Source organism: Eublepharis macularius, chromosome 17 (genome assembly GCF_028583425.1).
Source record: "Eublepharis macularius isolate TG4126 chromosome 17, MPM_Emac_v1.0, whole genome shotgun sequence".
Taxonomy (NCBI): Eukaryota; Metazoa; Chordata; class Lepidosauria; order Squamata; family Eublepharidae; genus Eublepharis; species Eublepharis macularius.
The window spans coordinates 24,282,070-24,307,552 of NC_072806.1; the positions used below are offsets into that span (position 1 = coordinate 24,282,070).

The 25,483-nt window shown below is 44.0% G+C and overlaps 1 protein-coding gene across 1 annotated transcript in view; it reads right to left on the minus strand.

The window, feature by feature from the left end:
- Positions 1 to 11,725, minus strand: part of UBE2G1 (ubiquitin conjugating enzyme E2 G1) — a 30,463-nt gene extending 18,738 nt beyond the window's left edge. Inside the window, exon 1 of the mRNA XM_055000959.1 lies at positions 11,264 to 11,725. Coding sequence (XP_054856934.1) covers positions 11,264 to 11,309 — 46 coding nt within the window. The 5' untranslated portion in view covers positions 11,310 to 11,725. The remainder of the gene's footprint in view (positions 1 to 11,263) is intronic.
- Between the last annotated feature and the right edge of the window lie 13,758 nt (positions 11,726 to 25,483).

Genomic DNA, 25,483 nt, shown 5'->3' on the forward strand with positions numbered 1-25,483 from the left:
ATTAGTATTAAACAAACCAGGATGGCAACAATTAACACAGCAGTTCTCAATCTAGATTCTAGGTAGCTGTGAATTTCCTCCATTGTACGGGGTGGGTGGGTTTTGGATTAGATAACCCTAGAGGTGCCTGAGGTGCCTTCGAGCTCTGATTATGATTTATTTTAGAGAACCAAATATTCCTTCACAGAACTACCGAGGTCCACACAGCAAATGCAGAAAGGGTACTTCACCTCACATGGCCAACCACTACCACTACAGAACTAACATGGTTTGTGCAGTGCACTCCCAACCTAAAGTATATTGTTATCCAAAATGCTGCATGTACCCAATTTATGCCATTATTTTCCAGACACAGTGGCTACTTCCACAGCAATATGCCCTTCAGTAATACTGGAGTATGCTAGAGACAATTTTGCAAGGTTTTAGCCATGCATTTAAGCTGCTCAGTAGCAGTATTAACACTAAATCACTGCTGCAGGTACTTTCAAAGTATTTTTCAACAGCCATCCTTTCAGCACTGTGCAACAGCCCATATATTTTGCTATGAACACATCATACTATAACCAGCATATGAAAAGTATCCATTCATGCGTTCTCTTGCTCTACTCTCAGGGGAGAAGCCAGAAGTTGTCAGGAATCCAAACTTGATCCTACCTCAGGCACACCACATCATGAAACTAGGTGGAGGGAAGGAAAAAGTGGTTCTGTTGGCAGAGCTCATAACAATACCAAGCAAGAAAAAGACTAAGATCTGGCAACCCCCCCCCCACTCTGCCTAGTTCAACACAAATGAACATTAACCAATGCATCTCCATAATAAAAGGGATTTGCTAAACAGGAGCAGCCACTTGAGTAAACAAGACCATCCACTTGTTAAACTTAGCTTCTCTTTCCTGGTTTGTCAGTACAGACTAACCACCAATTTTAAGAACGGTCTCCATGCCCGAGCTCATGTTGGCCAACTTACTGCATGTTCGTTCATTTGCTCGTTTGCGCTCTCTCTCTCTCTCTCTCTCTCTCTCTCTCACACACACACACACACACACACACACACACACACACACACACACACAAAGAGTTGTTTAATTTTACATTTGGCTCAACACAAGTACTGTTTACCTATCTTCCACAAGCTGAACACCATTGGACACGCTTTTGCTATTTCAGTACTCATGTTCCTAAAATCAACATCCCCTAAAAAAATGGGTGTGAAATAATTGAGCTGGGCCATATTTTCAAACTACAGGAGTATCTATGCAGACACTGACAGTCACTATCTGAACTGGCACAAGCCAGTCACTGAATCCGGCTAATCCAGTTATGTCCAGACCTGATCAGGAGCTACAAATTGTTACCCTGCAGCATTTCAGTCAGTATATTCAAAGAAAGACGGAGGAGCAAGCAATCCCTTGTCAAGGGCCACTAAGGCAGCCCTGTGGACTTTTTACAGTCTTAGTCAACAGATATAAACAAGTGAGTTTGCCCTGGACTTCTGTGAATTTTTTGAGCCTCCTGATTCATATCTATAATGTACTTTACATAATCTCTCTACTGGGTGAATAGATCGGAAAAATCTAAAGCTTATGAACTTTACAGACTATTTTAGTAAGAAAGCAATCAGTTTGTCCAGTGATCAAAACATTTAACTTCTTAGCAGAGAGAAACCTGTACTGCTCCTACACATTTACGCGTAAAGTAGTGCAGTGTTAAGTCCAATGAACTTTTCAGCCAGGCTAATATTGCACCATCCTGGATTAAGGCCCTGTCCTTAATGCTCTCTCTCTTTTTTTTTACTTTTCAATTGTACAATAAAGTAAACAAGTGCTATGCTACTCCTCGTCCTGCTGCTGAGGTAAAAGGTTATGCAAGACTACTGTGATTACCTTGCACAGTGCAGGCAGAGACACCATTAAAGGGCAGTCCGTATCAAGCAGGCTGCCTGATCATCTGTCAACCCCATTCTAATGCAGATACCCACATTCAACCGCCCAAGCAAGAAATACTTTGAAATTTAATATTTTATACTTCTCAGAGTTTAACCAGCTTGCTTAGTACGCTTAACCAGCTTTATAAATATATGTACTTCATTTATAGTCCATCTTTTCCCCCAAGACTTGAGACTGATCACACAATTAGATCAGGATGGATCTGGCAAGCACTACAGTTTTATGCGGATACATGCTATATGGAGCAGAATGAAAGCTTCCACAGGAAGAGTTTAAATTGGGATGGAGAGTCAGTGGGGGTAGTGGTTAGAGCATATGACCAGGATCTTTGAGACCTAGGTTTGAATCCCTGCTCTGGCATGGAAGCTTGCTGGGTGACCTTGGGCTAGTCACACACTCTCAGCTTAACCTACCTCACAGGCATCTTGTGAGGATAAAACAGAGGAGAAGAAAATGATGTTAGCTGCTTTGGTCCCCACTGGGGAGATGGGTGAAGTATAAATGAAATAAATAAGATGGTAAAGGCACTCCCTTGTTCGCCACAGACTAAGTATTTATCCCCAAAGCTAATATTTAAGCAGTGTGCAGGACTGACTGAAATACAAGAGCTGGTCAAACTGGATTTTGTCAGAGAAGGAGAAAAAGGATTTTACTCGTATTTGTCTTTCCTTTATTTCTTGTGTCTCTTATACAATCATAATTCCTGAGTATTCAAGACATATTTCTCAGTAACAATGGCATTTAAAGGATTACTGCAGTCTTCTTATTCTTTGTAATGCTCAAATCGGTATGAGAGTCTCCATTTAAAGTTAATATCCAATTAGTCCATATTTTGAGGTGTGTATAATCCCACCCCCAAAATAAGGACACATGAAAGTAGCTAACCTTCCTTCAATTAGAGCCCTCATCAGTTTTGCAGAATACATGAAAAGTGAAGTTAGTTCAGAATCAGAACTTGTATATTCTATCACCAATTAAAAATGATCCTTTCAAAGTTCTGCTGTATAGTTCATAATGTTGTACACAGATGTAATTATTGTAGACGCTTGTATCACGATATTTTTGATATATGCTGCTTAATTCCCCAGTTGCTTCTCTAACAAAAATGAATGTTACACATACCTTTCTGTATGTTTTCAATATTTCTTAAAGTATGACTGCAAGGCAATTGACATTCTATACTCAAATTCTGGGAATCAAGCTATATAGTTAATAAAATCTTTAATAATTTGGGAAGTTTTTAGAATCCAGGCACTCTAATGCAAGAGAAGAGGTAGGAATAAAATACAATAGTCACAAACAGTGGCAATGCATTTACAGTTTGAAGCATACATACGTATCTCTAAACAAAACAGTTCTTTGAAAAGTACCTATCAAAAGTCTCGTGAATTTAAGCCTGATATCAGAGGGAGGATCCCATATAGAGCTCTGCACTTGCAGACTTACAAAATCCAAATAGCTTTGACTGTAATCTGCTCTCATCACTGACGTGATTTACTGTGCTTTAAGATCTTAAAGCATCTGTTCACAGCCTTAGCTTTTAGAGAGGTCTGAGGCACCTAGTGAAATGTTGACTAATTATGATAGCTTCTGCAAATTCTTCTGCTGTGTGTCCTAAACTCAACTAAGATTAACACTGTATTGTGCTACCTAAGAGTTTTACTTCCTCTTATATAAAATACACTGGATTTTCATGCCTGACTCCCCTACAAGGATGAAGAGTCACTTGGCTTGGCAAACAGCTCCCTTGAATCAGTAGCAAAGTTAAGTGCCAATGCTTTAACTGTTCTTTCTGGAAAAGGATTAGTTTATAGTTTGGAGTACTGTAACTTCAACAGTTAGAAAACATTTTACTTTGATTATGTTTACTGTATTGTCAAATCGTGTTCAAGGGCACAAATACTAAGAATTCCAAAATGAGTAACTTCAGAGAAGGTCAAGATATCAGTTAAGGCCTCATTGGCAGAGAACTAGGAGGAGACCCATGTTCCTGACCAGTTAAGAGAATAATCGAGACAGGAAGGACCATGGAGGAGTTCAAATGTTTTCAAGCAATTGCTCATGCCTTCAGAAAGCTGACCTTACATTCTGACAAGATGGAATTTAAACTAACTCTAAATTGGAGGGATGAAACAGCTACCATTGAACAGGTATGCAAGACAGGCATCTATAGAATTCCCCAGGGCTTAGATGGCAAGATATGTTAGAAGATAACAACATATATATAAGATATATATCATCTACTTTATGTTATATATCTTATAGCATAAGATATTAAACGATCAAATATTCTAGGAAGCCAAGAGTGCCCTTGTGTAAGTAGTACCTACCATTTAATTACCAGTTTGGTGTACTGGTTAAGAGCGGCAGGACTCTAATCTGGAGAACCGGATTTGATTCCCTACTCCTCCACTTGAAGCCAGCTGGGTGACCTTGGGTCAGTCACAGCTCTTCCAGAGCTCTCTCTCTTATTTTAAATATAAACTCAGGATTAACAGTATCCCCATGCACCAAGGTACAAAGATGTGCATGTCCTTTTATGACATCAGTAAAGCAGTGCCTCGAACCACCGCATGGCTCAGCTTTCAAGCTGTCATAATAAGTCTGTTACACTAAGCATCCACTCTTCACATTAAAAATTTGTTTAGGCTTTCTGCTGAAGTGTTACTCTTCTTCCTCCTAAGGCTGCACAAGACACGAGTGCTCTAATTCCCAGCCCTGGACAACATCTGTTTGTGAAGCAGGATTCCTCATAACAGTTCCTTATCCAGTACTTCCACATTTGCACAGATTTCTATTTATTTATCCCTAACATTATTAGTGCTCCAGAGAAGAAAGTATTTGTGAAGTATTTGTGCATCACCAACAATGGAATATTAATCAAGTTCCTTGTTATTTATCAGCTAAATACACCTGGAAAAGAAAGTCAAACGCTACCATCATCACTTTGATTACCTTTGCATTCCACTTTCTTTTAAATGCTGTCATTTAAACATGTCTACTTCACTCATATAATCTTAAAGTCACATTCAACAGTAATTTCTCCTCGCTTCTCTTATCTCCATTAACATACATGCACTGCTAGCACCACATTCACAAGCAAACTTGAAAACTTTGAACTTCATTTCACAGACTACTGAAAAAGGACATCAGTTACAGTAGGCAAGTAAGCCTTTCACAAAATCACAGTAGTGTCAAGACATGACAAAGTGAGGAGTACCAGCCTGCCAGTGGTTATGCGCTTGGCTATTCAATGTGTTTAGGATACTCTTTGCCAGACGAAAGCATTGTTCTGTTTGACAGGAAGCAGCTTGGAACATAACAGAACAAATTTCAGAAAGTACACCAAGATTTATCATAAAAATGCTATGGTATTACATTAATTCTACGTGTATCTCCCCAAATTTGATGGTCTATTTAGCAGCATTTCCATTCTCCAATTTGTCATAGCTGCCAAGCAGTTTGAGGTGGGGGTGGGAAGGAAAAGAAAGGGAAAAAGTGTTCACCACATACATGAAAGTGAGCTCCCTTTTAAAAGTAATAAAAAAATCTGTACATAAAATCTCTGTGAAACAGCTCTCTGCAGCGAGCTCTATAACTAGCTCCAGGCATATTCATGGAAGCTCTTGTATGCCTACACAAGGGAAAAGTTATGACAGCCAGTTTTGTAGAATCCAAGTGACTTCTCATAATTGTTTACTTAGAAGTTACTAAAGTCTTCCCTCTGTAAGAGTAAATGCCTTGTTCTTGCCAAGCTCAACAACTCTAGAAACTGTCACACCAAAAGCGCTCAAGGCAGACTTCTTCAACTGCTCATTAATGCAGCAGTTTTAGAGTGCAAGCACAACTAGATTTTCCAAGGGACAGTCGTCTTCAAGAAAATTTCCAGCAAGCACAACACTGTAGAAGCTCCCCCCTCCCCTGTAATTCCACCCACTTCCCATTTACAAACATTTCTATACATACAGCTGGTTGTCTGCAGTTTGTGAAATTAGCATTCACTAAGTTAATGCTATTATTGAACTAGAATAAGGAGTTGTTTCTAACACTACATTCTACCATCTCAAGAGGCAGCCACAAGTTCACAAGCCACAGGAGACCAATGGAGAGACCTAGGCTTAGCATGTGGTTGGAAGGCACATAAAGTGGCGACGCTGAAGCTAAGAAGGTCTGGTCAGTACCCATGTACCCATGATAAAAAAGCAGGATAAAAATGTACTGAAAAGTTTAATTCCAGGCTTCCTACCCCCCACAGCAGGTGCTGCACACCAGGAGATTGCAGTTAAGTTGCAGCCTGTGCTCAAGCAAAGTTTAAGAATTTCTAATCAACAGATTGTGGTGATAAACACCTTCAGATGCCTATTTGAGTCTACCTCCATTTTTACACCCACCTCATAAGGCATTTGAAGTGCGAGAGCACACCATGTGTCACAAGCCACGTATCATAAGAGATAGATTTATTGTAGTATTAACTGCTGTAATAAATATGTTAACCCAAGGTCCTGCAACACACTGATGTTTTTGCTGCAACAGACTAACACGGCTGCTATCCTAGAAGTAGGTGCCTAAAAAAACAGCTGATATGCAAGCGTGACAGAAGTAGATAGTAATTCAACTTGCTAACATTCTGACTGTTTAAAGATTAGAACAGCTGAAACTTGGACGTAAGTGCCAACTAACAGAAGGGGGCGGGGGTTGGGAAGATCAGCTGTACAAGGGAGTTCCCTCTTGGAGCAGACAGCCATAGGAAACCATGCTTGGGAAGTCTGAATTTCCTGAGCAGTCGTTTTTGGGGCGGGCGTGGGGGGTTGAATTCTCTTATCAAGAGGAAGTCCTCCTTTGCCAAAATGTCTGCAGAGAACACAACTGTTAACAGATCTCCATCTTTACAGATACATTCACACCCCTACCTCTCACCTGGTCCGCAACTATTAAAATGCTACCAGCCCCCACAGTGACAACACAGACAAATGTAGAAGTGTTACTGTGCACACAACTCTCAAGGGACCTCTGACCCACATACCATTACTGACAAGCACACATAAAAATTTCAACATTTGTCTTATTCATGTTAAGCTAGCCTTATTAATGGTTGACAGCACAGTATAAATATGCTAATGTCCCATCTCAATAAGGAGATTGGCATGCAGAAGCAAGATCCATATGCATGTCACCTGCTGGATCAAGAACTCCAAGAAAAAACTGGATGTTTAACCAAATACAGTAGTGTCACCCTCCATTACTTGCAATGAGAGTTAAATCCCTGTCTATATCTTGTCCAAATAAGCTATACATAAATATCCATTTTTACATAAGACCAGAGCTTGGACATGGTATAAGCATTTAAGATTTTTATTGCATGGAAACAACTGTTAAGAGTTTAGATACAGAACACTTCTAAAACGAAAAAGTCAAAAGGTGGTGTTACAGGAGGCAAAAGTTTTACAACAACATTCATATTAACTTACATTTGCCCTGGACTTATAGGCATGTACAAAAGATTTGCCAGACTAGACTGATTTCTCTTTATTTTCAAGACATTCTTTCTTCATCTCCCCAAATTAATAAAGAATCTTGTGTTTCTTCCTCCTTCAGGAGTATCAGAGACTGCTAAACTTGGGAAACACTGGGCAATGGAGTTGCTATTCAACACTTGCATTAGAAGGGCTTCTCCCTAACATCTTGTTCTCAATTTACTGCATGAGGTCTGATACTCTGATGTCATGTGCAATGACAAGGTACCATATACAGCCCACCCCCATGAAACAAGCCCTAGCTTTCAAACCACTATGCAAAGCATTTTGCAATTGTCACTGTACATTTTACTGAAATGAACAGCATTGGTATCTAGTTATTGCAATGCCATGTGTGTGACATTGAGGTACACAGAGCTAAAAAAGGTAATACACCTCACTCGCCATTCATTCAAGCCTAAAGGCAGCTACCAAAGACTCCCCTTGCTAGTGCAGTACTTTAGTATTTAAACCTAGAACTCTAGTTCTTCCAGTCTAGATTATTTTGTACTGTTGCAGCAGTCTTCTTTCCCCACTCTGCATCATGCACTATTTTTAACACTCTTCAGCTAGAGCACTGCAGCCCAAAGCCACACTATACCCAGTCCCATATGTTTGCTTATGGTAATTTTTTTTTATTCAAGGTAAGTCAGATGACTGGTAGATCTAAAGAATATTTCATCCTGACAGCAGGAATAAGAAGTTGGACACAGGTGGGAGCAGGACAAGAAAGTGGAGTACTGTAAAACATGTTTTTACACACAGTGACTGTTGGCTCATTTCTCTTTAAATATGACCATTCAGGAATTCTCTACATGTGCTTGGTGCTATAGCTGGGACAGGCCAAGCTCAACTCTATCCCCTTGCATCAACAGCTAAAGAATGTAAGCCAAGCAAGACTGGCCAGGCTACAGACAAAAGAGAGGAGGGGAAAAGTTGGGGAAGAATGTAAAAAAAGTGAAGGAAGCAGCCAGCCTTCCAAAAACATCCTAGGCCAGGTGGTGATCCTCTACCAATTCCATCCACAGTCTTCAGGTCCAGTCAGCCTTCTTCAAAGAATCCTCACTACTTATATCCCTATCACTATGAAACACAAAAATGAGATTTAAGGGGGGGGAAAGCTTCTGTGACAAAATATCATCTACCTTCAAATAGTGGTTGGAAAGGAACAGCCCTGGCAGAAGTCCTAGCAGGAAAGAAGTTGAAAAAAACACCCTATGATAGTTCTCTGTTATGGACCTGAAACAATACTAATTAATCCCCCTGCATCCCCCACCCCAATATACTAATCCACAGATGTCAACTGTGCTTTCAACAAAGCAGCCAATGTACAAATTCATTCTATAGATTGAGCAAAAAGGGGGGAGGGGGACAATATCAGGGCAGCAGCTCAAAGCCTTCCCTAAAACAGATGGTTAAAAAGCATAACCTCCCCCCTCTCTCTATGCAAGGTGCCTACTAGCATAGGGAATGCCAGTTCATACCACAGAATCCCTAGACACTCAGTTTACCCTTCTGTTCCTCAGGTATGACCCCCAAATCACCCCTTAACCCCATCAAATCCAGTAACCCCACTCCCCTCAAAGACTTATCCAACCTTGCCCTATACAGCTAGTACATACTTCCCCTACTAGACTAATCAGGGACTGCTTCTATCTCCAATCATGACTATCTTTATGCTCCTCCTTAAACTTGATAGCCTCCCCCTTTTACCTTACATAACTTCTCTACCATGTAGACTGTCCTCAAGTATATCACTCCCTAGCCCATCCCTCACTTTGCACTTCAACTACAAAAACAACGACTTCTTCCTGATTTCGGATGTTTTTTATTACTTGCACAAGTGACCTAAACTAGCCTCAGCTTCATTTGCAGGCTCTTCCTTCAGCACATTCAAGCCTTCATTGGTTTAAACCAGCTCTAATCTTCCCAAGTCTCACTCAAAACATTCTAGCCATTCCCACCAGAAACAGTTTCCTCAGACTTCTCATAATTCTCTTTAGCTGCTGCTCCCCAATCAGTTAATAGTATCCCTCCCACAAGCATCTTGGCTTTTCACCCTTTATCAAGTCACTTCTGTGGTCATCCCACAATTCAAACTTCCTCCTCATGTTCAAGCACTCCCCCTTGCTCCATCTGCCCTAAATAGCTTACTGCCTTCCATTTACTCCTTGACACCTTGATCACCTTACATATCTGCCTACAGTGAGCCTGTCCCTTCAAACTCAGTCCTCCTTGCACCCCTCCCAGGCATGAGCAGGAATGATTTCTCATCCAGTAGGGCAGGTCTTAGGTTCCAACTCCTCCCCCTTGGTGAACCAGAGAGTGGCTCCCAGGCACCTTGCTTACTTTTATTCCTGTTCACTTGCTGCACTATGAATTTGTTTACACCCAACTTCCATGCCAGGCTATATATTCTGCCAATACTCACTGATCCCTTCACCATTCTATCTACTTTCTTCTTCCCCTGCCCATCTATTGCTCCTCCAGCTAGTTTGTGCCTCAAATGCTATTCATCCCTCTACCAAGCATAACACCCCAACTAACACACTCAGGCCCACCACCTCAGCTCTCAATATAGCATGTATTGCGGGTTCTTTCAGTTAGCACCTCCCACAGCCTGTTCTTAGAGTGCCTCGTATCTCCTCAATGCCAACTGATGAGGTCTATGCTTAGTGACCCCCCCTTCACCTCCAGCCATCCCACTTCTTTCCCTACTCTTGACTCTGTACATTCACACAGAGCTCTCTTTTGACTCACTTTCTCCCCTCATACAATTGCTCCCAGCTCCTACTTTTTTAAGATAGCCCCATTCAATCATTTCCCTTCTCCCAACTACACTTCATTCCCTCCTACTGCCCAGAAGCCACACTGTGGCACCCCCCACCACCCTGCACTAAGTCCAAACCTCAGCCAAACACACTTCATATCCTACAAGCCCTTCAGGGAACTCTCCACCTCCTGCTACCCCCCTCCCAACACACATACTCATACAAGTCCCCTCCCCATTCTCTCAGTAGGGTGCTGGAATGGAGAAAACCTTCCTAACCCAATGACACACCTCCTCTTCGTACTAGTCCCCTCCTCTGCCCCCCTCTTGCCAAAGAGGGGCTCACCTGACAGCAAGCAATGTGCCACCCCAATCTTTCCTAGATGCCCCCATCATGCTTCCAGCTTGTCTCCCTCCCCTGTAACCACCTCTTCCACCAACACTAAACCTTCCCTTCTCTTTTCACCCACTGGCCACAATGGGGGGGGGCGCTTTCCTCATCCTGTCCCACTGGCCACCATGGGGGGGGGCTTTCCTCATCCTGTCCCACAGGCCACAACTGAGGGGAGAGCCTTTCTCCCTCCTATCCCACAGGCCATAAATGCGGGGGGGGGGGAGCCCCACCTATCCCAAAGGCCACAACTGAGGGGGGAGACCTTCCTCGCCTGAGGGGGGAGCCATTTCCCATCGCCCCTCCCGCTCAGGAAGAGACCCCTCCAACATTCCCTCCCTACTCCACCGAGAGCCACCCCTAACTCTTTACACCCCCCTTTCTTCTCAAGAAAACACTTTTTAGCCATCACCCCCCCCCCACCCCCAGACAAGAAAGTCTGTTCCTTCCTGCGAGTCCCAAGAGGATCCCCCCTTTCGAGCCCCCCCCCCATTCACTTCCACTCCCCCACCCCCCAAGGGCCGCCGAGCGGCCCCTCCCCCACCCCCAGACCCCTCCCCCTCGTGTGAGTGCGCTTCCCTTCCCCCCTCTGCCCCCCAGCCCAGGCCGACCGGACCGAGCGAGGAGCGGGCAGCCTCGGTACCTGCCAGCTGTCTCCGCAGTAGCAGCGCGGACTGGAGCTCCGTCATTCTCCCCACCGGTGCCCGGGGAGGGAGTCTGGGGCGGCGGCAGCGGCGCTCCTCCTCCTTCTCCTCCTGCTACCACCGGGCGTGAGGCGGCCAGCCAGCCGGCGGAGCCTCGTCGTCGCCCCTCTTCCTCCTCACGCCTGCTCGCCCTCTCGCCACCACCGCCGCCGCCACGGCAGCGCCTCGGAGTCCCTCTGCCGGGGGGAGGGGGGAAGGGAGGGGGAGGGGATTTCGGGGGGGGGGGTCTTATTTAAATGTTCGTTTCCTCTCAGCGGCCACGGCTGGGGGGGCGCTGGAGCCGCGCGCCTCTTTCTCTCGCCTCAAACCTCCCTCCGCTTTTTCTTTTTACCCCCCGTCTCTTCTCCCCCCTCACGGAATTTCACTGCACTGAGGCGCCGTGGCGCGCAGGCGCACTGAGGGTGCACGCGTCGCCGCCGCCGTCTGCTCTCCCTTTCCCCGCTCCGCCCTCTTTGCTCGTCTTTCTCCCCTACGGCCGGGCGCGATCGGCGTTTCGCCTCAGCGTGGCCGCCATCTTGGGGAGGTCCAGCGATGGGGTTCAGTGGGGAGGCAGACGAGTGAAGCGAATCGCCCGGCGGCGTACGGCGGCCTGTAAATAAAGAAATAAAGGCGCCGCCATGTTGGGAAGGGCAGAGCCCAGTTCTGACTTCGACGCTGACAAGTTCGTTCAGGTGGAGGAAGGAGAGCGGGTTCTTGCTCCTTCTCAGCAGCAGCAGTCTTTTTTCCCCCTTTCAACCTCGCTTTTTAATAGTTACATGTTTAGGTTTATTAAGTTGCTTTTTATATTTGTTGTTGCCTATCAAGATGGTTAGCTGTGTAAATCTGTAACAGTAGAAAAGAGCAAGAGTCCAGTAGCACTTTAAATACAAATAAAATTTTGTGGTAGGGTATGAGCTTTCCTGAGTCACAGTTCACTTCCCTCACGAAAGCTCATAAACTACCACAAAGTGTTGTTAGTCTTTAAGGAGCTACTGGACTCTTGCTCTTTCCTCTTGTTACTTGCAGTCTGCCTTTCTCTCGTTGAAACTCCATGCGATTACAGGAAACAAAATATGCCTTTTTATTTCTTTTTAATACTTTATTTATATATGTTATCTATAGTCCGCCTTTCTCACTGAAACTCAAGGTGGATTACACTGAGTCACTACAGTCAGTTTCAAAGATATTCAATAAATAGTGCAATAGGGTATATAAAGGGAAATTTGCAAAGATTTAAAACTGGCAGAAATCCAATGCAGAGCCAAAGAAATGCTGAAATAGAGCACAAGCAATTCTAAGCCTGACATATTAAACAACTCAGAAACTACCCAGTAGGATCGTTGTACTTTGTCTTATATTTCTACAAAGAGGTTTTTAAAAAAATAAATTATAACCTGCATTTCTTGTTAAGACTCAAGGTGGGTTACAAAAATTACAACAAGAAACAGTAGAAGGCGTACAATTAACACAGTAATAAGATTAGACCATAAAGTCTGAGAAATAATACAATATAAACAGTGTAAGATCTATAAGAAAAGCAAAAACGATTACAGAAATCAGAAAATGATACATTAAGAGCAAGATAATGCATACAATAAACAGTGTCTTGTTCCTTTGTAAAAGCAAGCTGAATAATTCCATTTGTACACCCATTTGATGAAGTAATTTTCCAAAGTTAAGTGTGTATTTTTAATATTGTATGACATATTTATGTTTTAGTGAATGGTGGTTTAAGGATTATGTTTCTAACGCATCAAATATATCAAGCTTTTGTAATTTCTTTAGTTTCTCTGTTGTGTTTATATAGTATTTTAACAAAGATTTTTAAAAAAATAGTGTAATGGAAATGAAACAACTGCAAAAGTAGTACACAGTCATTTTAAATGGCATTAACAACCCAGCACTTAATCGGGAGCAGGGGGGGATGAGCTCCTACATAGGGTTAACACTCTTCTTCCCCATCCTCCTCTGGCAAGGGTTTTTGTTACTTTAAGAGGCTGTAATTCTACATCCAAAGTTTCTCACCACTGCACCCACCTTGCCAAGAAAACTGCATATTTATGAGCCCAGGAGCCTAGATAGAAAGGATAGTGGTGTTCCACTCAAACAGTGGAGGGGGAGCCACAAAGCCTTGCGGCAGAACAGTGGCAACCTTAAACTCATGCCTTCAACACATCACATTTATTTTTAAATACAAATTAGGCCACTTGTCTTTAAACGTTAAGGAAACAGCATTGTGGTCCAGTATTGAAAAGCATCTGTTAATACGAACATAGTATCATTTAGCTGCATCAGTAAGGTTAATCGATTTAAACTCTTTTCAGTTGACAAAAAATAGATTTATTTCTACTATCTTCAATGCAAGAACTTTAACCACAACATCAGCTAGAAGATTCATTACATTGAGAGAGTGCTATCTTGCCCCCTCCCACCATACTTTAGAGTTATGGTTTTGTCCATACGCAAAGTTATACAAATTGAATATACACATTAGGCAATTAATTGTTTGCTTGCCACCTCTTTGCAATTCTTAGACCTCTGAGTGTTGCCGAGGTCCAGGGTATCCTCTTCACTGAGAACTTAGGTTGCCAGTAGACCGGAAGCAAAGCAGCTTGGCTTGCTTTTGTGCCTTTAACAGCAGGGCCAACTTCAGGGGAGGGGGGTGCTTGGCAAGATGCTCAGCTGCAGGTTGGGAAATTATGGGATATTTGGGGGTAGATAGGATTGCCAGCTGCAGTTTGGGAAATTCTGGATATTTGGGGGTGGAGCCTGGGGGACGCAGGGTTTTGGGAAGGGAGGGACCTCCTCAATCAGGGGTGAATGCCATAGAGTCAGTGAGTCATGGCAGAGCAGTCACCTTTAGATGTGGAGGACTCAGTCCTACAGAGAGAGAAATGGTGAGGTGCTGGACTTCCACTCAGGTGGTGGTGGTGGAATAGCTGCGGGGCTTCCTGAAGGATGTCTTGGCCCTAGATCCCTTCCAGTCCAGGTTCTGCCCAGGACATGGGACGTAGATGTTGCTGGTTGCCCTCACAGACGATCTTAGCAGACATCTGGTCCGAGGTGGCTCGGAGTTACTGATATTCCTGGATCTGTCAGCAGCATTCGATATAGTCGATTATGATCTTTTGACTCACCACCTCACCGATGTGGGGATATGAGGGACGACCTTGCAGTGGCTTGTCTCTTTTTTCCACTGTCGGGGACAGAGGGTGGCGCTTGGGGAGAAATGGTCATCCAACACCCTTTGGTGTGCGGGGTCCCACAGGGACCAATACTCTCCCCATTACTGTTTAAGTCTATATTGCGCCCCCTTGCCCAGTTGGTACGAAGTTTCGGAGTCGGGTGCCATCAATACGCAGATGACACCCAGTTGTATCTGATGATGGATGGCCAGCTCGACTCAGTCCCAGATGTCCTGTAACGTGCTTTTGCAGCTGTGACTGGGTGGTTGAAACAGAGACGGCTGAAATTGAACCTGACAAAGACGGAGGTCCTCTACTTGAGCCACGGGGGGGTTAGGTTTGGGACTCCGGCTCCCGGCCCTCGATGGGGCACCGCTGGTGCCAATTTCAAAGGCTAAGAGCCTGAAGGTGACCCTGGATGCCTCCCTGAAAATGGAGGCACAGGTCGCAGCGGTTGTCAGGTCCTCTTTTTTCCATCTGCGCCAGACCAGGCAACTTGTCCTGTACCTGTCAACCCGTGACTTAACAACAGGGATCCAAGCAATGGTCATCTCTAGGCTAGATTACTGTAACTCACTCTACACGGGGCTGCCCTTGAGCCTGACCCGAGATTACAGCTGGTACAAAATGCAGTGGCGAGCGTTATTATCAAAGTGCCAAATGGAGCACATATAACACCAATATTACATGAGCTGCATTGGTTGCCTGTGGAGTACCGGATCAGATTCAAGGTTTTGGTACTGACCTATAAGGCCCTATGCGGACTGGGACCAGCGCATCTGTGGGACTGTCTCTCCCCATATATTCCCTGGAGGATACTCCAATCGGGATAAACAACTGTTGGTGGACCCTGGCCCCAAGGAGACCCGCTTAGCCTAGAACAGAGCCAGGGCCTTCCTGGTCCTGGCTCCCACCTGGTGGAATGCTCTGTCTACTGAGACCAGGGCCCGGCAAGACCTACTATCGTTTTGCCGGGCCTGCAAGACAGAGCTGTTCCACCAGGAGCATGGCTGAGGTCAGGGCCTCCACCAGCCTGAAACAACAAGGAGCGTATAAAATCTAACTAGGGTTGTTAGGTCCCTTGAGTCCCCCAGCAGGGGACTGGGAACCTCACATTCACCCTCCGCAGTCATCGTTTTCTCTCCTCTCGCGTGCATGCACTCCCAGCATGTGTGATGATGTCACTTCCAGGAAGTGACATCATCACGTGGGTCAAAGGGCAGCCCGGCATGCACTCCCACGTTCACCAAAGGGCTGAATCACCTCCTTGCTGGCCAGGTAAGTGGGGTCGGGGGGGAGGAGGTGTGAGCAGGGGATCCCACATCCCGGGCAGGGGAATGGCAGCCCTAAATCTAACCCTCCCTGCGAAGGCTGCCCACCGTCCTGTTTTAGTTTGTAAGGCTGACTGCATAATTAGAAATGTTTTTTTTAATGATGTTTTTAAATGTTTTATGGAGATGGAATTTTATTGTATTTTAATGGGTTGTGATCTGCCCTGAGCCCGCTCGTGGGGACGGCGGAATAGAAATGTGAAATAAACAATAAATAAATACGTAAATAAGGTGTTGGCAACAGGCCCTCTTGTGTGTGTGTGTGGGGGGGGGGATTGATCTTGGCAGTTAGCTGAAGATTCCAACCCTGGACATTTGCTTAATATCAGCAGGAGAATTTTTTTTTTGCAGCAGTTGCAAGTTTGCACCTTTCTTTCCTGTAAAGTCGAGCCTAAGAGAACTCCCAGAAGTTCTGCCACTTGCTACATGCATGCTAACAGGCTTGAGAATGTGCGTTTCCCTCCCTGTCCTCCCCTCCCCAAGCTAAACAATGGCAGAGAGCAGATGAAGTGGGGGCAGAGGAGAGAAGGCTGGCTGCTGCGCAACATTAACGGTGGAGTGTTCAGTAAAAGAGGGGGTGAGGGGCTGGGGCAAGTGAGTAACACAATATGGAACATCCATCAGTTCAGATTTTGGATGAATGCCAGATTGGGTTAACTCAGCTAGAAGTTGCAAGGAATACTAATGGCTACAAGCCAGTCCCTTCTGCATCCCAATTCTGTCCACACTGGCTCTGATGGGCTCATGACAATTGTGGTTGTGGACAATTTCAAAAAGTGTTTCCTTTCCAATCTTATACCCCTAGACTGCCACTTTTGCTTTTCTCTTGGCTGTCCATTCCTCCATCTCTCCATTTACAAAGACAGAATTGTTGCTACTGTTGTTTATGGGAAGGGTGTGTGTGTGTGAAGCTGATAAATAAATAGCACCTTAAGTAAAACTATCATGAGTAAAATGAATCAATACGTAAACACAACAACACACCATAAGATAAGTTAATGGTAGCGAGTAAGGTGCAGTGAAATCCCAACTGGGAGTGTTCACCAAATTTTCTGGGACTGTCAGCTTTCCACTTCATCAGTAAAAGATCCATCTCTGGGAATGATCTTTCATATTGGCAGCACCACAGAAAAGACCTTATCCCTATGGAGACACCTGTCTAACGTTGGATGGCAGGAGCACTTGAAGCAGAGCTGGCAAGGCTGAATTCATTAGTTGGACTGGTTTACACACAAGAAAACAGTCCTTCGGCTACTTTGTTTCAAATCGAGGCCTTTTTTGCACGGGCAAATTTGTCCGCTTTTGACCCCATACCTCTTCGGGTTTTCTTCCAAATTCCCTCAGATTTCAGTGTGGCATTTTCACGAGGGGTGATTCCCCACCAGTGGTTTTCTGCGTTTCAGCTTCCAAATGGCCTTGGTTTTTTTGCATTTCCACACGTGGGAAGGCGATCCTAGCAGCAGCTTCGAAGTCACTGCAGGTTTTGTCCGGTTTTTTTCCTTCCTGCTTTTCCCCGACTTATTTGTCCATTTGCTGCAGATTAGGGATTTTAATCGTGCGAAATTCTTTATCCGATGTTCTCCCTACCCTTGCCCTTTTCTCCCGCCCTTCGAATCAACTAAATTTGATTGGTTGATCACGTTTTCCAAGCTACACCCACTACCCTTTCCCTTCCCCTCTTGTTTCTCTCTCTTTTAAAAAAATTATAAAAAACATTGCAATATTTCTACATGTCTATGCAGAAACATGTCCTGTGTCACGTGATGACAGTTGCCCAATAACGGGTCCATTTTTCAATGCGCCAAATTTGTTACTTGTTGCTCAGTGACAGCTGACAGATTCTGAGGCAAAGGGAAAGCGGCGTCATCGGTAACAATTTTCCCTCCAAATGTCAATAACCAATATTCATTCCACGACATCGGCGGGAAATGCTCTGACCTGTCAGATGTGTTTGTTTGATGCAACGTTTATACGTAGCCACGTGTGTTTTGAGAAAAATTTTGATGTGTTCGTTTGATGCAACATTTATATGTAGCAACGGTTTTTTGAGGGGGGAAATGAAGAAGATGCACGTCTGTTGACACTTCCCCCCAAAAAAGCAATGAGGAATCAATTTTTATACTGGCAAATTCTGCACAATGGACTTTGAGCATGATGAAATGAAATGTCAATGCGAAACAAAAGCCTTAATGTGGAATCGGGGAGCGGTGGATTCATACGACTCCACTACAGCACAACTGCTCAGAAAGTCCGATCAAAGTCGATCATGCGGAATCCCCCACACAGAGACACACGCGCACACACCAAACTGGAGAGCCCCAAAGAGGCTGACCCAGAGCTGAGAGGCAGAGGCTGGCACTTGGGGCAAAACAAAACATAATGAGTTAACGACATGATGATGATAATGTCATAAAGTTTTCTTTGCCAAAAAAGGACCTCATAATATAGTGACAGTTAATTTGTGTTGTGGTGACATGGACCTCTTTTAGGTTTCTAAGCTTTTTGGGTTAAAAGTTCTGTGTTTGGGATGATGCTGTGCCAACACTGTACACATGCCGTGTTGGGTTTCTTTTTTCTTTCATTTCTCTTTTGTTTGTTTTTTTCCCCTACTGCTAACAGTGCTGAGTGCCTTTAGTTGTCATAACATTGTAACGTCATAACATAATAATAACAATAACAGTAATATCCTGCCCTTCAGGACAACTTAACACCCACTCAGAGCAGTTATTATTAGCCTCACAACAATCACCCTGTAAGGTGGGTGGAGCTGAGAGAGCTCTGAGTGGGCTGTGACTGACCCAAGGTCACCCAGCTGGCTTTAAGTGGAGGAGTGGGGAATCAAACCTGGCTCTCCAGATTAGAGTCCTGCCGCTCTTAACCACTACACCAAAAGCAATTGGGCATACCCAATTTTTTTTAAAAAGGAGTGATGGTAATGTGATGGCACCAGTGACGCTAACAGTGATGCCAACGATGATGTTCACACCTTACCACAGAACCCTCTTTATTTCGTGACAGTGCAGCAGACCAAAAAAGGATGGCACCCACACTTGGATTAGAAGTGGCCAGGATTAAAAGGTTGGTGGCCAAAAGGAATCTGATCCTTAAGGAATGAACGCTCAAAAAGAGAGGAGTAAATCACCTGTGCAGAAGAGGGCCTAGTCAATTCTTTCTGAGGTAAAAACAATCACCTTGAATTCCATCCAGAAGTCAGCTGGAAACCAGAGCAAATCTTTCTCAGGGCAGATTACACAGTGTAAATCAATACAACCAAAGGCTGGTACATTCAACAAACCATTCAACAGGGTATGGATTGTGGAAATTTGAAAATAAGCATAGATTAAAATATATGAAACATTGCAGAAACAAAACAAGTAATTTGACATGAAGATATTAAACAATGTGGAAAATCTCAGTAGGAGCATATCTACACTAACAGATAGTACCCAGCAATATTGTCTACAGGCCCTGTCCACTTTACCAAAACACCTATATGATCTATTTCTGATCCTGAATAACTAAGTTTTGCATAGTCTGCGGAAAACAAAGTGATCCAGTTAATAGCATGGCTGCCTTTATTCTCAAGCAGTTGAAATGTCAAAAGACTAGGCCGATATATAACACATGACAGTAATCCAGCCTGGACATTACAAGGAAAAGCAAGGAGCTCAAGGTTCTCCCTACCTATCCTAACAACAACCCTGTAAACTAGGTTAGTCTGAGAGTGATCAAACCAGTGAGTTTCATGGCAGAGTGGGGAATTTGAACCTGGCTCTTCCAGATGCTAGGACTACGTTCTAACTGATATATTGCACGAAGTCCCATCAAAGCATTGGTGATGGTGGTATAAAGTGCCATCAAGACATAGCTGACTTGTGTTGACCCCTGCTGGAATTTTCAAGGCAAGAGACTAACAGAGGTGGCTTACCATTGCCTGCCTCTGCATAACAACCCTGGTCTTCTTTGGAGGTTTCCATCCAATGACTAACCAAGGTTGACCCTGCTTAGTTTCCAAGATTTGCTGAGATCGGGCTTGCCCAGGCCATCTGGGTCAGGGCAAGGTTTTGCTATTGTGGTTTTAATAGTACCCAATGGACTATTGCTTTCAGCAGTGTAGCCACTGCATATACCACATTCAGTCTCTGCAAAGATGCAACGTGGTTACCCCAGTTTTTTTAGAAACGTACAGCAGAAGCACAGAGGGACTTGTTCAAAACCACTTTGTGGGTCTACAGCTGACCTTGGATTTGAGCCCACTTCTGCAGAGCGAGTGTTTTATTCCCAGGGACACTGTCCGCTACTTTTTTGTTGTTGGCATTGAAAAAAAGGCAAGAAGCATTTTCAAAAAAACAATACATGTGTACAGGGAAGGCTTAACTCTTCAGACAGTCAAGGCCAGCACGTAATTGCCTTAAAACACATGCGCGCACACAGCATTTCGCCAGTCATCAGTCCAACTGTGAACATTACGCTTCTGACTTTTGCTCTATTAATAGAAGGCTTGAGTCCAGCTCAGGGTGCTGAAGGTTACATGCAGTACTCCAGTATTTGACCTATACTGTGCTGTATCATAAGGTCAACATCTTTATATGACCAGGGTAGTGTCAGATACTGTAAGTTGAGAATCGAAACCTCCACCATTTCAGCTACCATGGAAGGTCTGGGGTGGGTGGATGGGAATGGACCTCCTTTCTTTTTCTCTGAATTACAGGTTTCTGTTGGACCTCCTTGGCTCTCCGCCTGGCCTTCTGATATATATAACCTCACTCATGTCAGCTCCAGTCCTGGACATCTGTTGATCAGCTGTGGCTAGCAAGCCACTAATTCTCTGCTTCAGTGTGCTCAAGGCCTTCCGCAGCCCTCTGCTTCCTTCCCCTCACGGCATTGCCTTTCGAGATACCAAGTTGCATTTCAGTACAGGTGCTGTGAACTTCAGGGCGAACATACTGTTTTTGATAACTGGGATCGTTCCTGAGCTGAGCCTCGGGTCTCATCGCTGCCATCCGAATAGGATTGCACCTGCTGCAACAGCAGAGTTTCATTTCCTTTTGCCTCATGGCTGCTTTTGCATCTGTGCAGTAGGTGAAATTGATTGTCCTCCAGAGTCATGGATGGTTGGGTCAGGAAATTAAAGGACATGGTGGGAAGTAAACGATGAAAGGTGTGTAATAAAGTTGATCACGTGAACTTAGAGGAACATCAAACTGTAAGGCTTTTTTAAAAAACAAAAGCAGCGTTTACTTATAAATGAGACACCACTTTGTTCACTCTTTATTAAATAATTGACTTCAGACCTGTGTGCATGGCAACAAGTATGTGGGGAAGGAATTAAAACTCCCATCAGGCCGTGCAAGAATGTGCATGTGTGAAATGCTGCCAATCAATTGTTCTATACTGTTTGAATACATGGGAAACAATCCACAGGTTTGAACTGCTCAGAATAGTCAAACTGCCTGATGAAAATTCAACTCCCTACCTGCAACTGGCAAACAGAATGTGAGTCCAATCAGTAAGTGTTTAAGCATCCCTAGTTTACCTTTGCCCTGACTTGGATAGCCCAGATGAGCCTGATCTTGTCAGATCTCAGAAGCTAAGCAGGGTCGGCCTTGGTTAGTAATTGGATGGGAGACCTCCAGCAAAGACCAGGGTTGCAGAAGCAGCAACGACAAGCCATCTTTGTTAGTCTCTTGCCATGAAAACCCCACCAGGGTGTCACCATAAGTCAGCTATGTCTTGATGGCACTCTCCACCACCAGTTTATCATGTAACTTGCTTACCTCCTAAAACTGTCTTAAAAGACAAGCTACATCACCCAGTTCAGGCTTCCAGATTTCAGACTACAGTTAGTTGGGTTCCTTGACTGTCTCAACCAGTCTTGCAAAGTAATGTACAGGAAATGTTTTGACAAGGATTCACTCTCTCATCAAGAAGCTCTAACTTTTCATCGTGGCTGGGATGAAAACACACTACACATATGTTCAGTCCTGGAAGAACTGAGTCCTGGTATCAAAACCGGTTCTGGCACTTGGCTGAAATCTGAACCAAAACTATTGCAAGATTTATCTAGCTGGCTAACAAAGAATTAACTAGTGGCTAGAACTGTGAGCCAGTTAAGACATGGTGACCCTACTTGTCTCTCCTAACTTGTAAAATGTATTTAGGTCACAACCCCCTCAGCCAAGTGAGAGTGGAAAATCAAATTAGAAGGTCAGCAGCGTTGACAAGAGCACCTTAACTATCAGAACAGGTAGGAAATAGAAGTGCATTCATCCATTTCATTGTGGAAAATGGTCACATATGATGTTGAACATTTATCTGACGTGAAGCTTTAAACTAGTCGGGCTATTTTCTCTGGCAATACAAAGTTACACAGTCTGTCATTCTTCCCTCTCCAATAGCTTTCGTGCTTTGAGAAGCCCTTTGGAGAAAAAGAACAAGAGATTTGATGGTTATGGCTGGTGTCTTGCCAGGCTGAATCTCTCCAAGCAGTCAGTTCGGTGACTTTGCTTCCGTGCATCCTCAGAAGCCCCTTTGCAGAAGCGTTCAGTTATCGTTGTTGCATGCAACCTTTTCAGAGTGTAAGCTCTGTTTACAAGCTTACAATGGAGTCCAATGATTAGTGGTTGCGGAGTGCAGGTTTCAGTACTGGAAAATTATGTTCAAGCTCCGAGTGGGGAAAGTGGCTTTTGACCAAGACCCTCTGTCAGACTAGCCTTACTTGCTGGGCAAGGCTAAATGCCGATTCATACATGACAAAATCCTCTTGGTCTCCACATGGCTGGTTGGGAAATTCGCTCTAGGGGTGGGAGGGATTTGGAGAGGGTATACCTCAGCAGGGCATAATGCCATATAGTGGCCATACAATTCACCTTCCAGAACAGCCATTCTCACCAGGGGGAAGCGGATCTTTATAGTCTGGAGATCAGTTGTGATTCTGGGAGCTCTTCAGGCCCCATTAGGAAATAACAAACAAAATAGGGCTCACATGGGCAGGGCTTTTTTTCAGCTGGAATGCAGTGGAATGGCGTTCCGGCACCTCTTGCAAATGGTCACATGGCCAGTGGCCCCGCCCCCTGATCTCCAGACAGAGGGGAGTTTAGATCACGGAGGGCAATCTAAACTCCCCTCTGTCTGGAGATCAGGGTGCGGGGCCACCGACCATGTGACCATTTTTGCTGAGGGCAATTTAAACTTTAAAAATCTTCCCCCCCCCCCCGTTCCACCTGACCCCAAGTGACATCATTGTACGGTCCTGAGTTCCACCACCTCTTTTCCCAGAAAAAAAGCCCTGCACATGGGTATAAGGCAACTGACCAAAAGTCAAACAGTCCCCGTGGAGTACAATCACCACATTAAAAGTCTTTTTAAATTTTTTTAAAAATTTTAAAGTGCAAGGTGCTCAAATATAAATAACAATGAATATAAAACAATATAGGAGAGACATCTGTTTAAGACCCCGACCTACGTAGCAAGTGGATGGTATTCACGAGCAATTTCATTCATAAATCTGCAGTGACTGGTCATTCATCAATATGCACAGATATAATATAGACGACGATTGCAGGAATAAATATGCAATAAATACTATAATAAATATTTCTATAAATATTACAATAAATAGTACATAATAAATATTATATGAGCTGTTGTGCTGTAGAATTGTGTTGGTAAAGTCATGGATACAGTGGTCCAAGGGCTCCTGATAGTGTGATGTAAGCAGATAAGAGCTGGGTTCTTGCAAGGTAAGTTTAATTAGTCTCAGTTCCTCATTATATCCCTTTGTTTACTTTAGGTCTTTTGACTGGATGGCAAGACACCGCTCTTCGGACTTATCCACAAGGACCAGCCCACGCCCCGCAGGACCAGGGTGCAAAAGTCCCAGCTTGTCCCAACAGGCTGCTAGCTTATTTCCTGTTTCGTAATTTCTTTTTCAAGGAACAGCATTCATATCAAATCATGGTCCCCTCTTATTCTCCAAAGGTTTGTTCCTCAGTTTCAAGGAGTACCAAAATTAAAATAATTATCAAACAGCCATAAAGTCTCCTTAGAGGTTTACAGTGATGGACTATATTCAGAAGTAAATCCCACTGAGTTCAATGGGACTTTCTCTAATAAGCATTACAGAAAGGTAAGTGACAGATCTCAAAAGCCCAAATTGCCTTGCAGTTAACAGAGGCCTTTTTTGCACAGGCAATTTTTGCCGTACTTGGCTCCATACCTCTTTGGGTTGTTCCGAATTCTGGATGATTAACTCCCCCTTCAGATTTCAATGCTGCATTTCAAGGGTTCTCTTCAGCCTGCGCTTTTTCTTCATGGGGGGAAAACTTCGAAGAGAACCCTTGAAATGCTGCATTGAAATCTGAAGGGGGAGTTAATTGTCCGAAATTTGGAAGAAAACCTGAAGAGGTATGGGGCCAAACGGAGCAAAAATTGCCTGTGCGAAAAAGGCCAGAGTTGAATAGTTCTCCCCCATAATGTCTCCGTGAACTTTTCAAGAGAAAGAAAACTTTCAAGACAAACAATTGACATTACAGGAATGGTTAGATCATCCCAAAAGCAGAAGACTTGGCTACTTGAAGAATTTATGTGCTGCTTTTTAAAAAGACATTATGTCATTCTCTTCAAAATGTTAACATACCTCATTCAAACGTGTTTCTCTAGCAGACTGTCTAGCATTGAAAGGCTGTCTCATTTAAATGAGTTGCTGTCTTCATCTGAAAGCAGAGGGAAACGCCGACAGTGAAAGCCAGACCCTCACCTGGACACAGTGCAGGCAGGGAGAGAGTAAAGTCAGGAGGGAAGAAACACCAGAAGACCACCAGAGACCCAATCCCTCCTTTAATCCTTTCAAAACCCATACCCTGCGGAGGTGGAGGGTGGCTAAACACGTTATAGAATGAAGGAACAGAGATATAGCGAGATAGATAAGGTTATTAATTTGATCAATGTAAAATAATTAGTAGAATCAGGGCTTTTTTTCAGCAGGAACGCAGTGGAATGGAGTTCTGGCACCTCTTAAAGTTGGTCACATGGCTGGTGGCCCCACCCCCTGATCTCCAGACAGAGGGGAGTTTAGATCACCCTCCGTGCCGCCGAGTGGCACGGAGGTCAATCTAAACTCCCCTCTGTCAGGAGATCAGGGGGCGGGGTGACCGGCCATGTGACTATTTTCGACAAGGGCAATTTAAACTTTAAAAAACTCCCCCCTTGTTCCAGCTGACCCAAAGTGATGTCATTGTGTGGTCCTGAGTTCCACCACTGAGTTCCACCACCTCTTTTCCCAGAAAAAAAGCCCTGAGTAGAATACAATGTATTATAGTTAGTATTGAAATATTGTTAAGAAGTCAGTACAGAAATATTGTTAAGGAATATATGAGTATTAGGTAAATGGCAAACCACCCCGTAATAAAAGTCTGCCAAGAAAACGTCATGATGCGACGTCCCGCCATGGGTCAGTAATGACTCGGTGCTTGCACAGGGTGCTTGCACCTTTACCTTTTTATATGAGTATTAAGCAGTGACAAGATAAGGGAAATAATGAGGTTTTTTTCTTAAGAGGAGTGGAAGCAGGTCTGAATTTTGTGCATGTTGTTTATATCCTAAATGTTATAAGATTTTTGTACTCTGATAGCCTTTGTAACACAGTTTCTGTATTTTTTCCTTT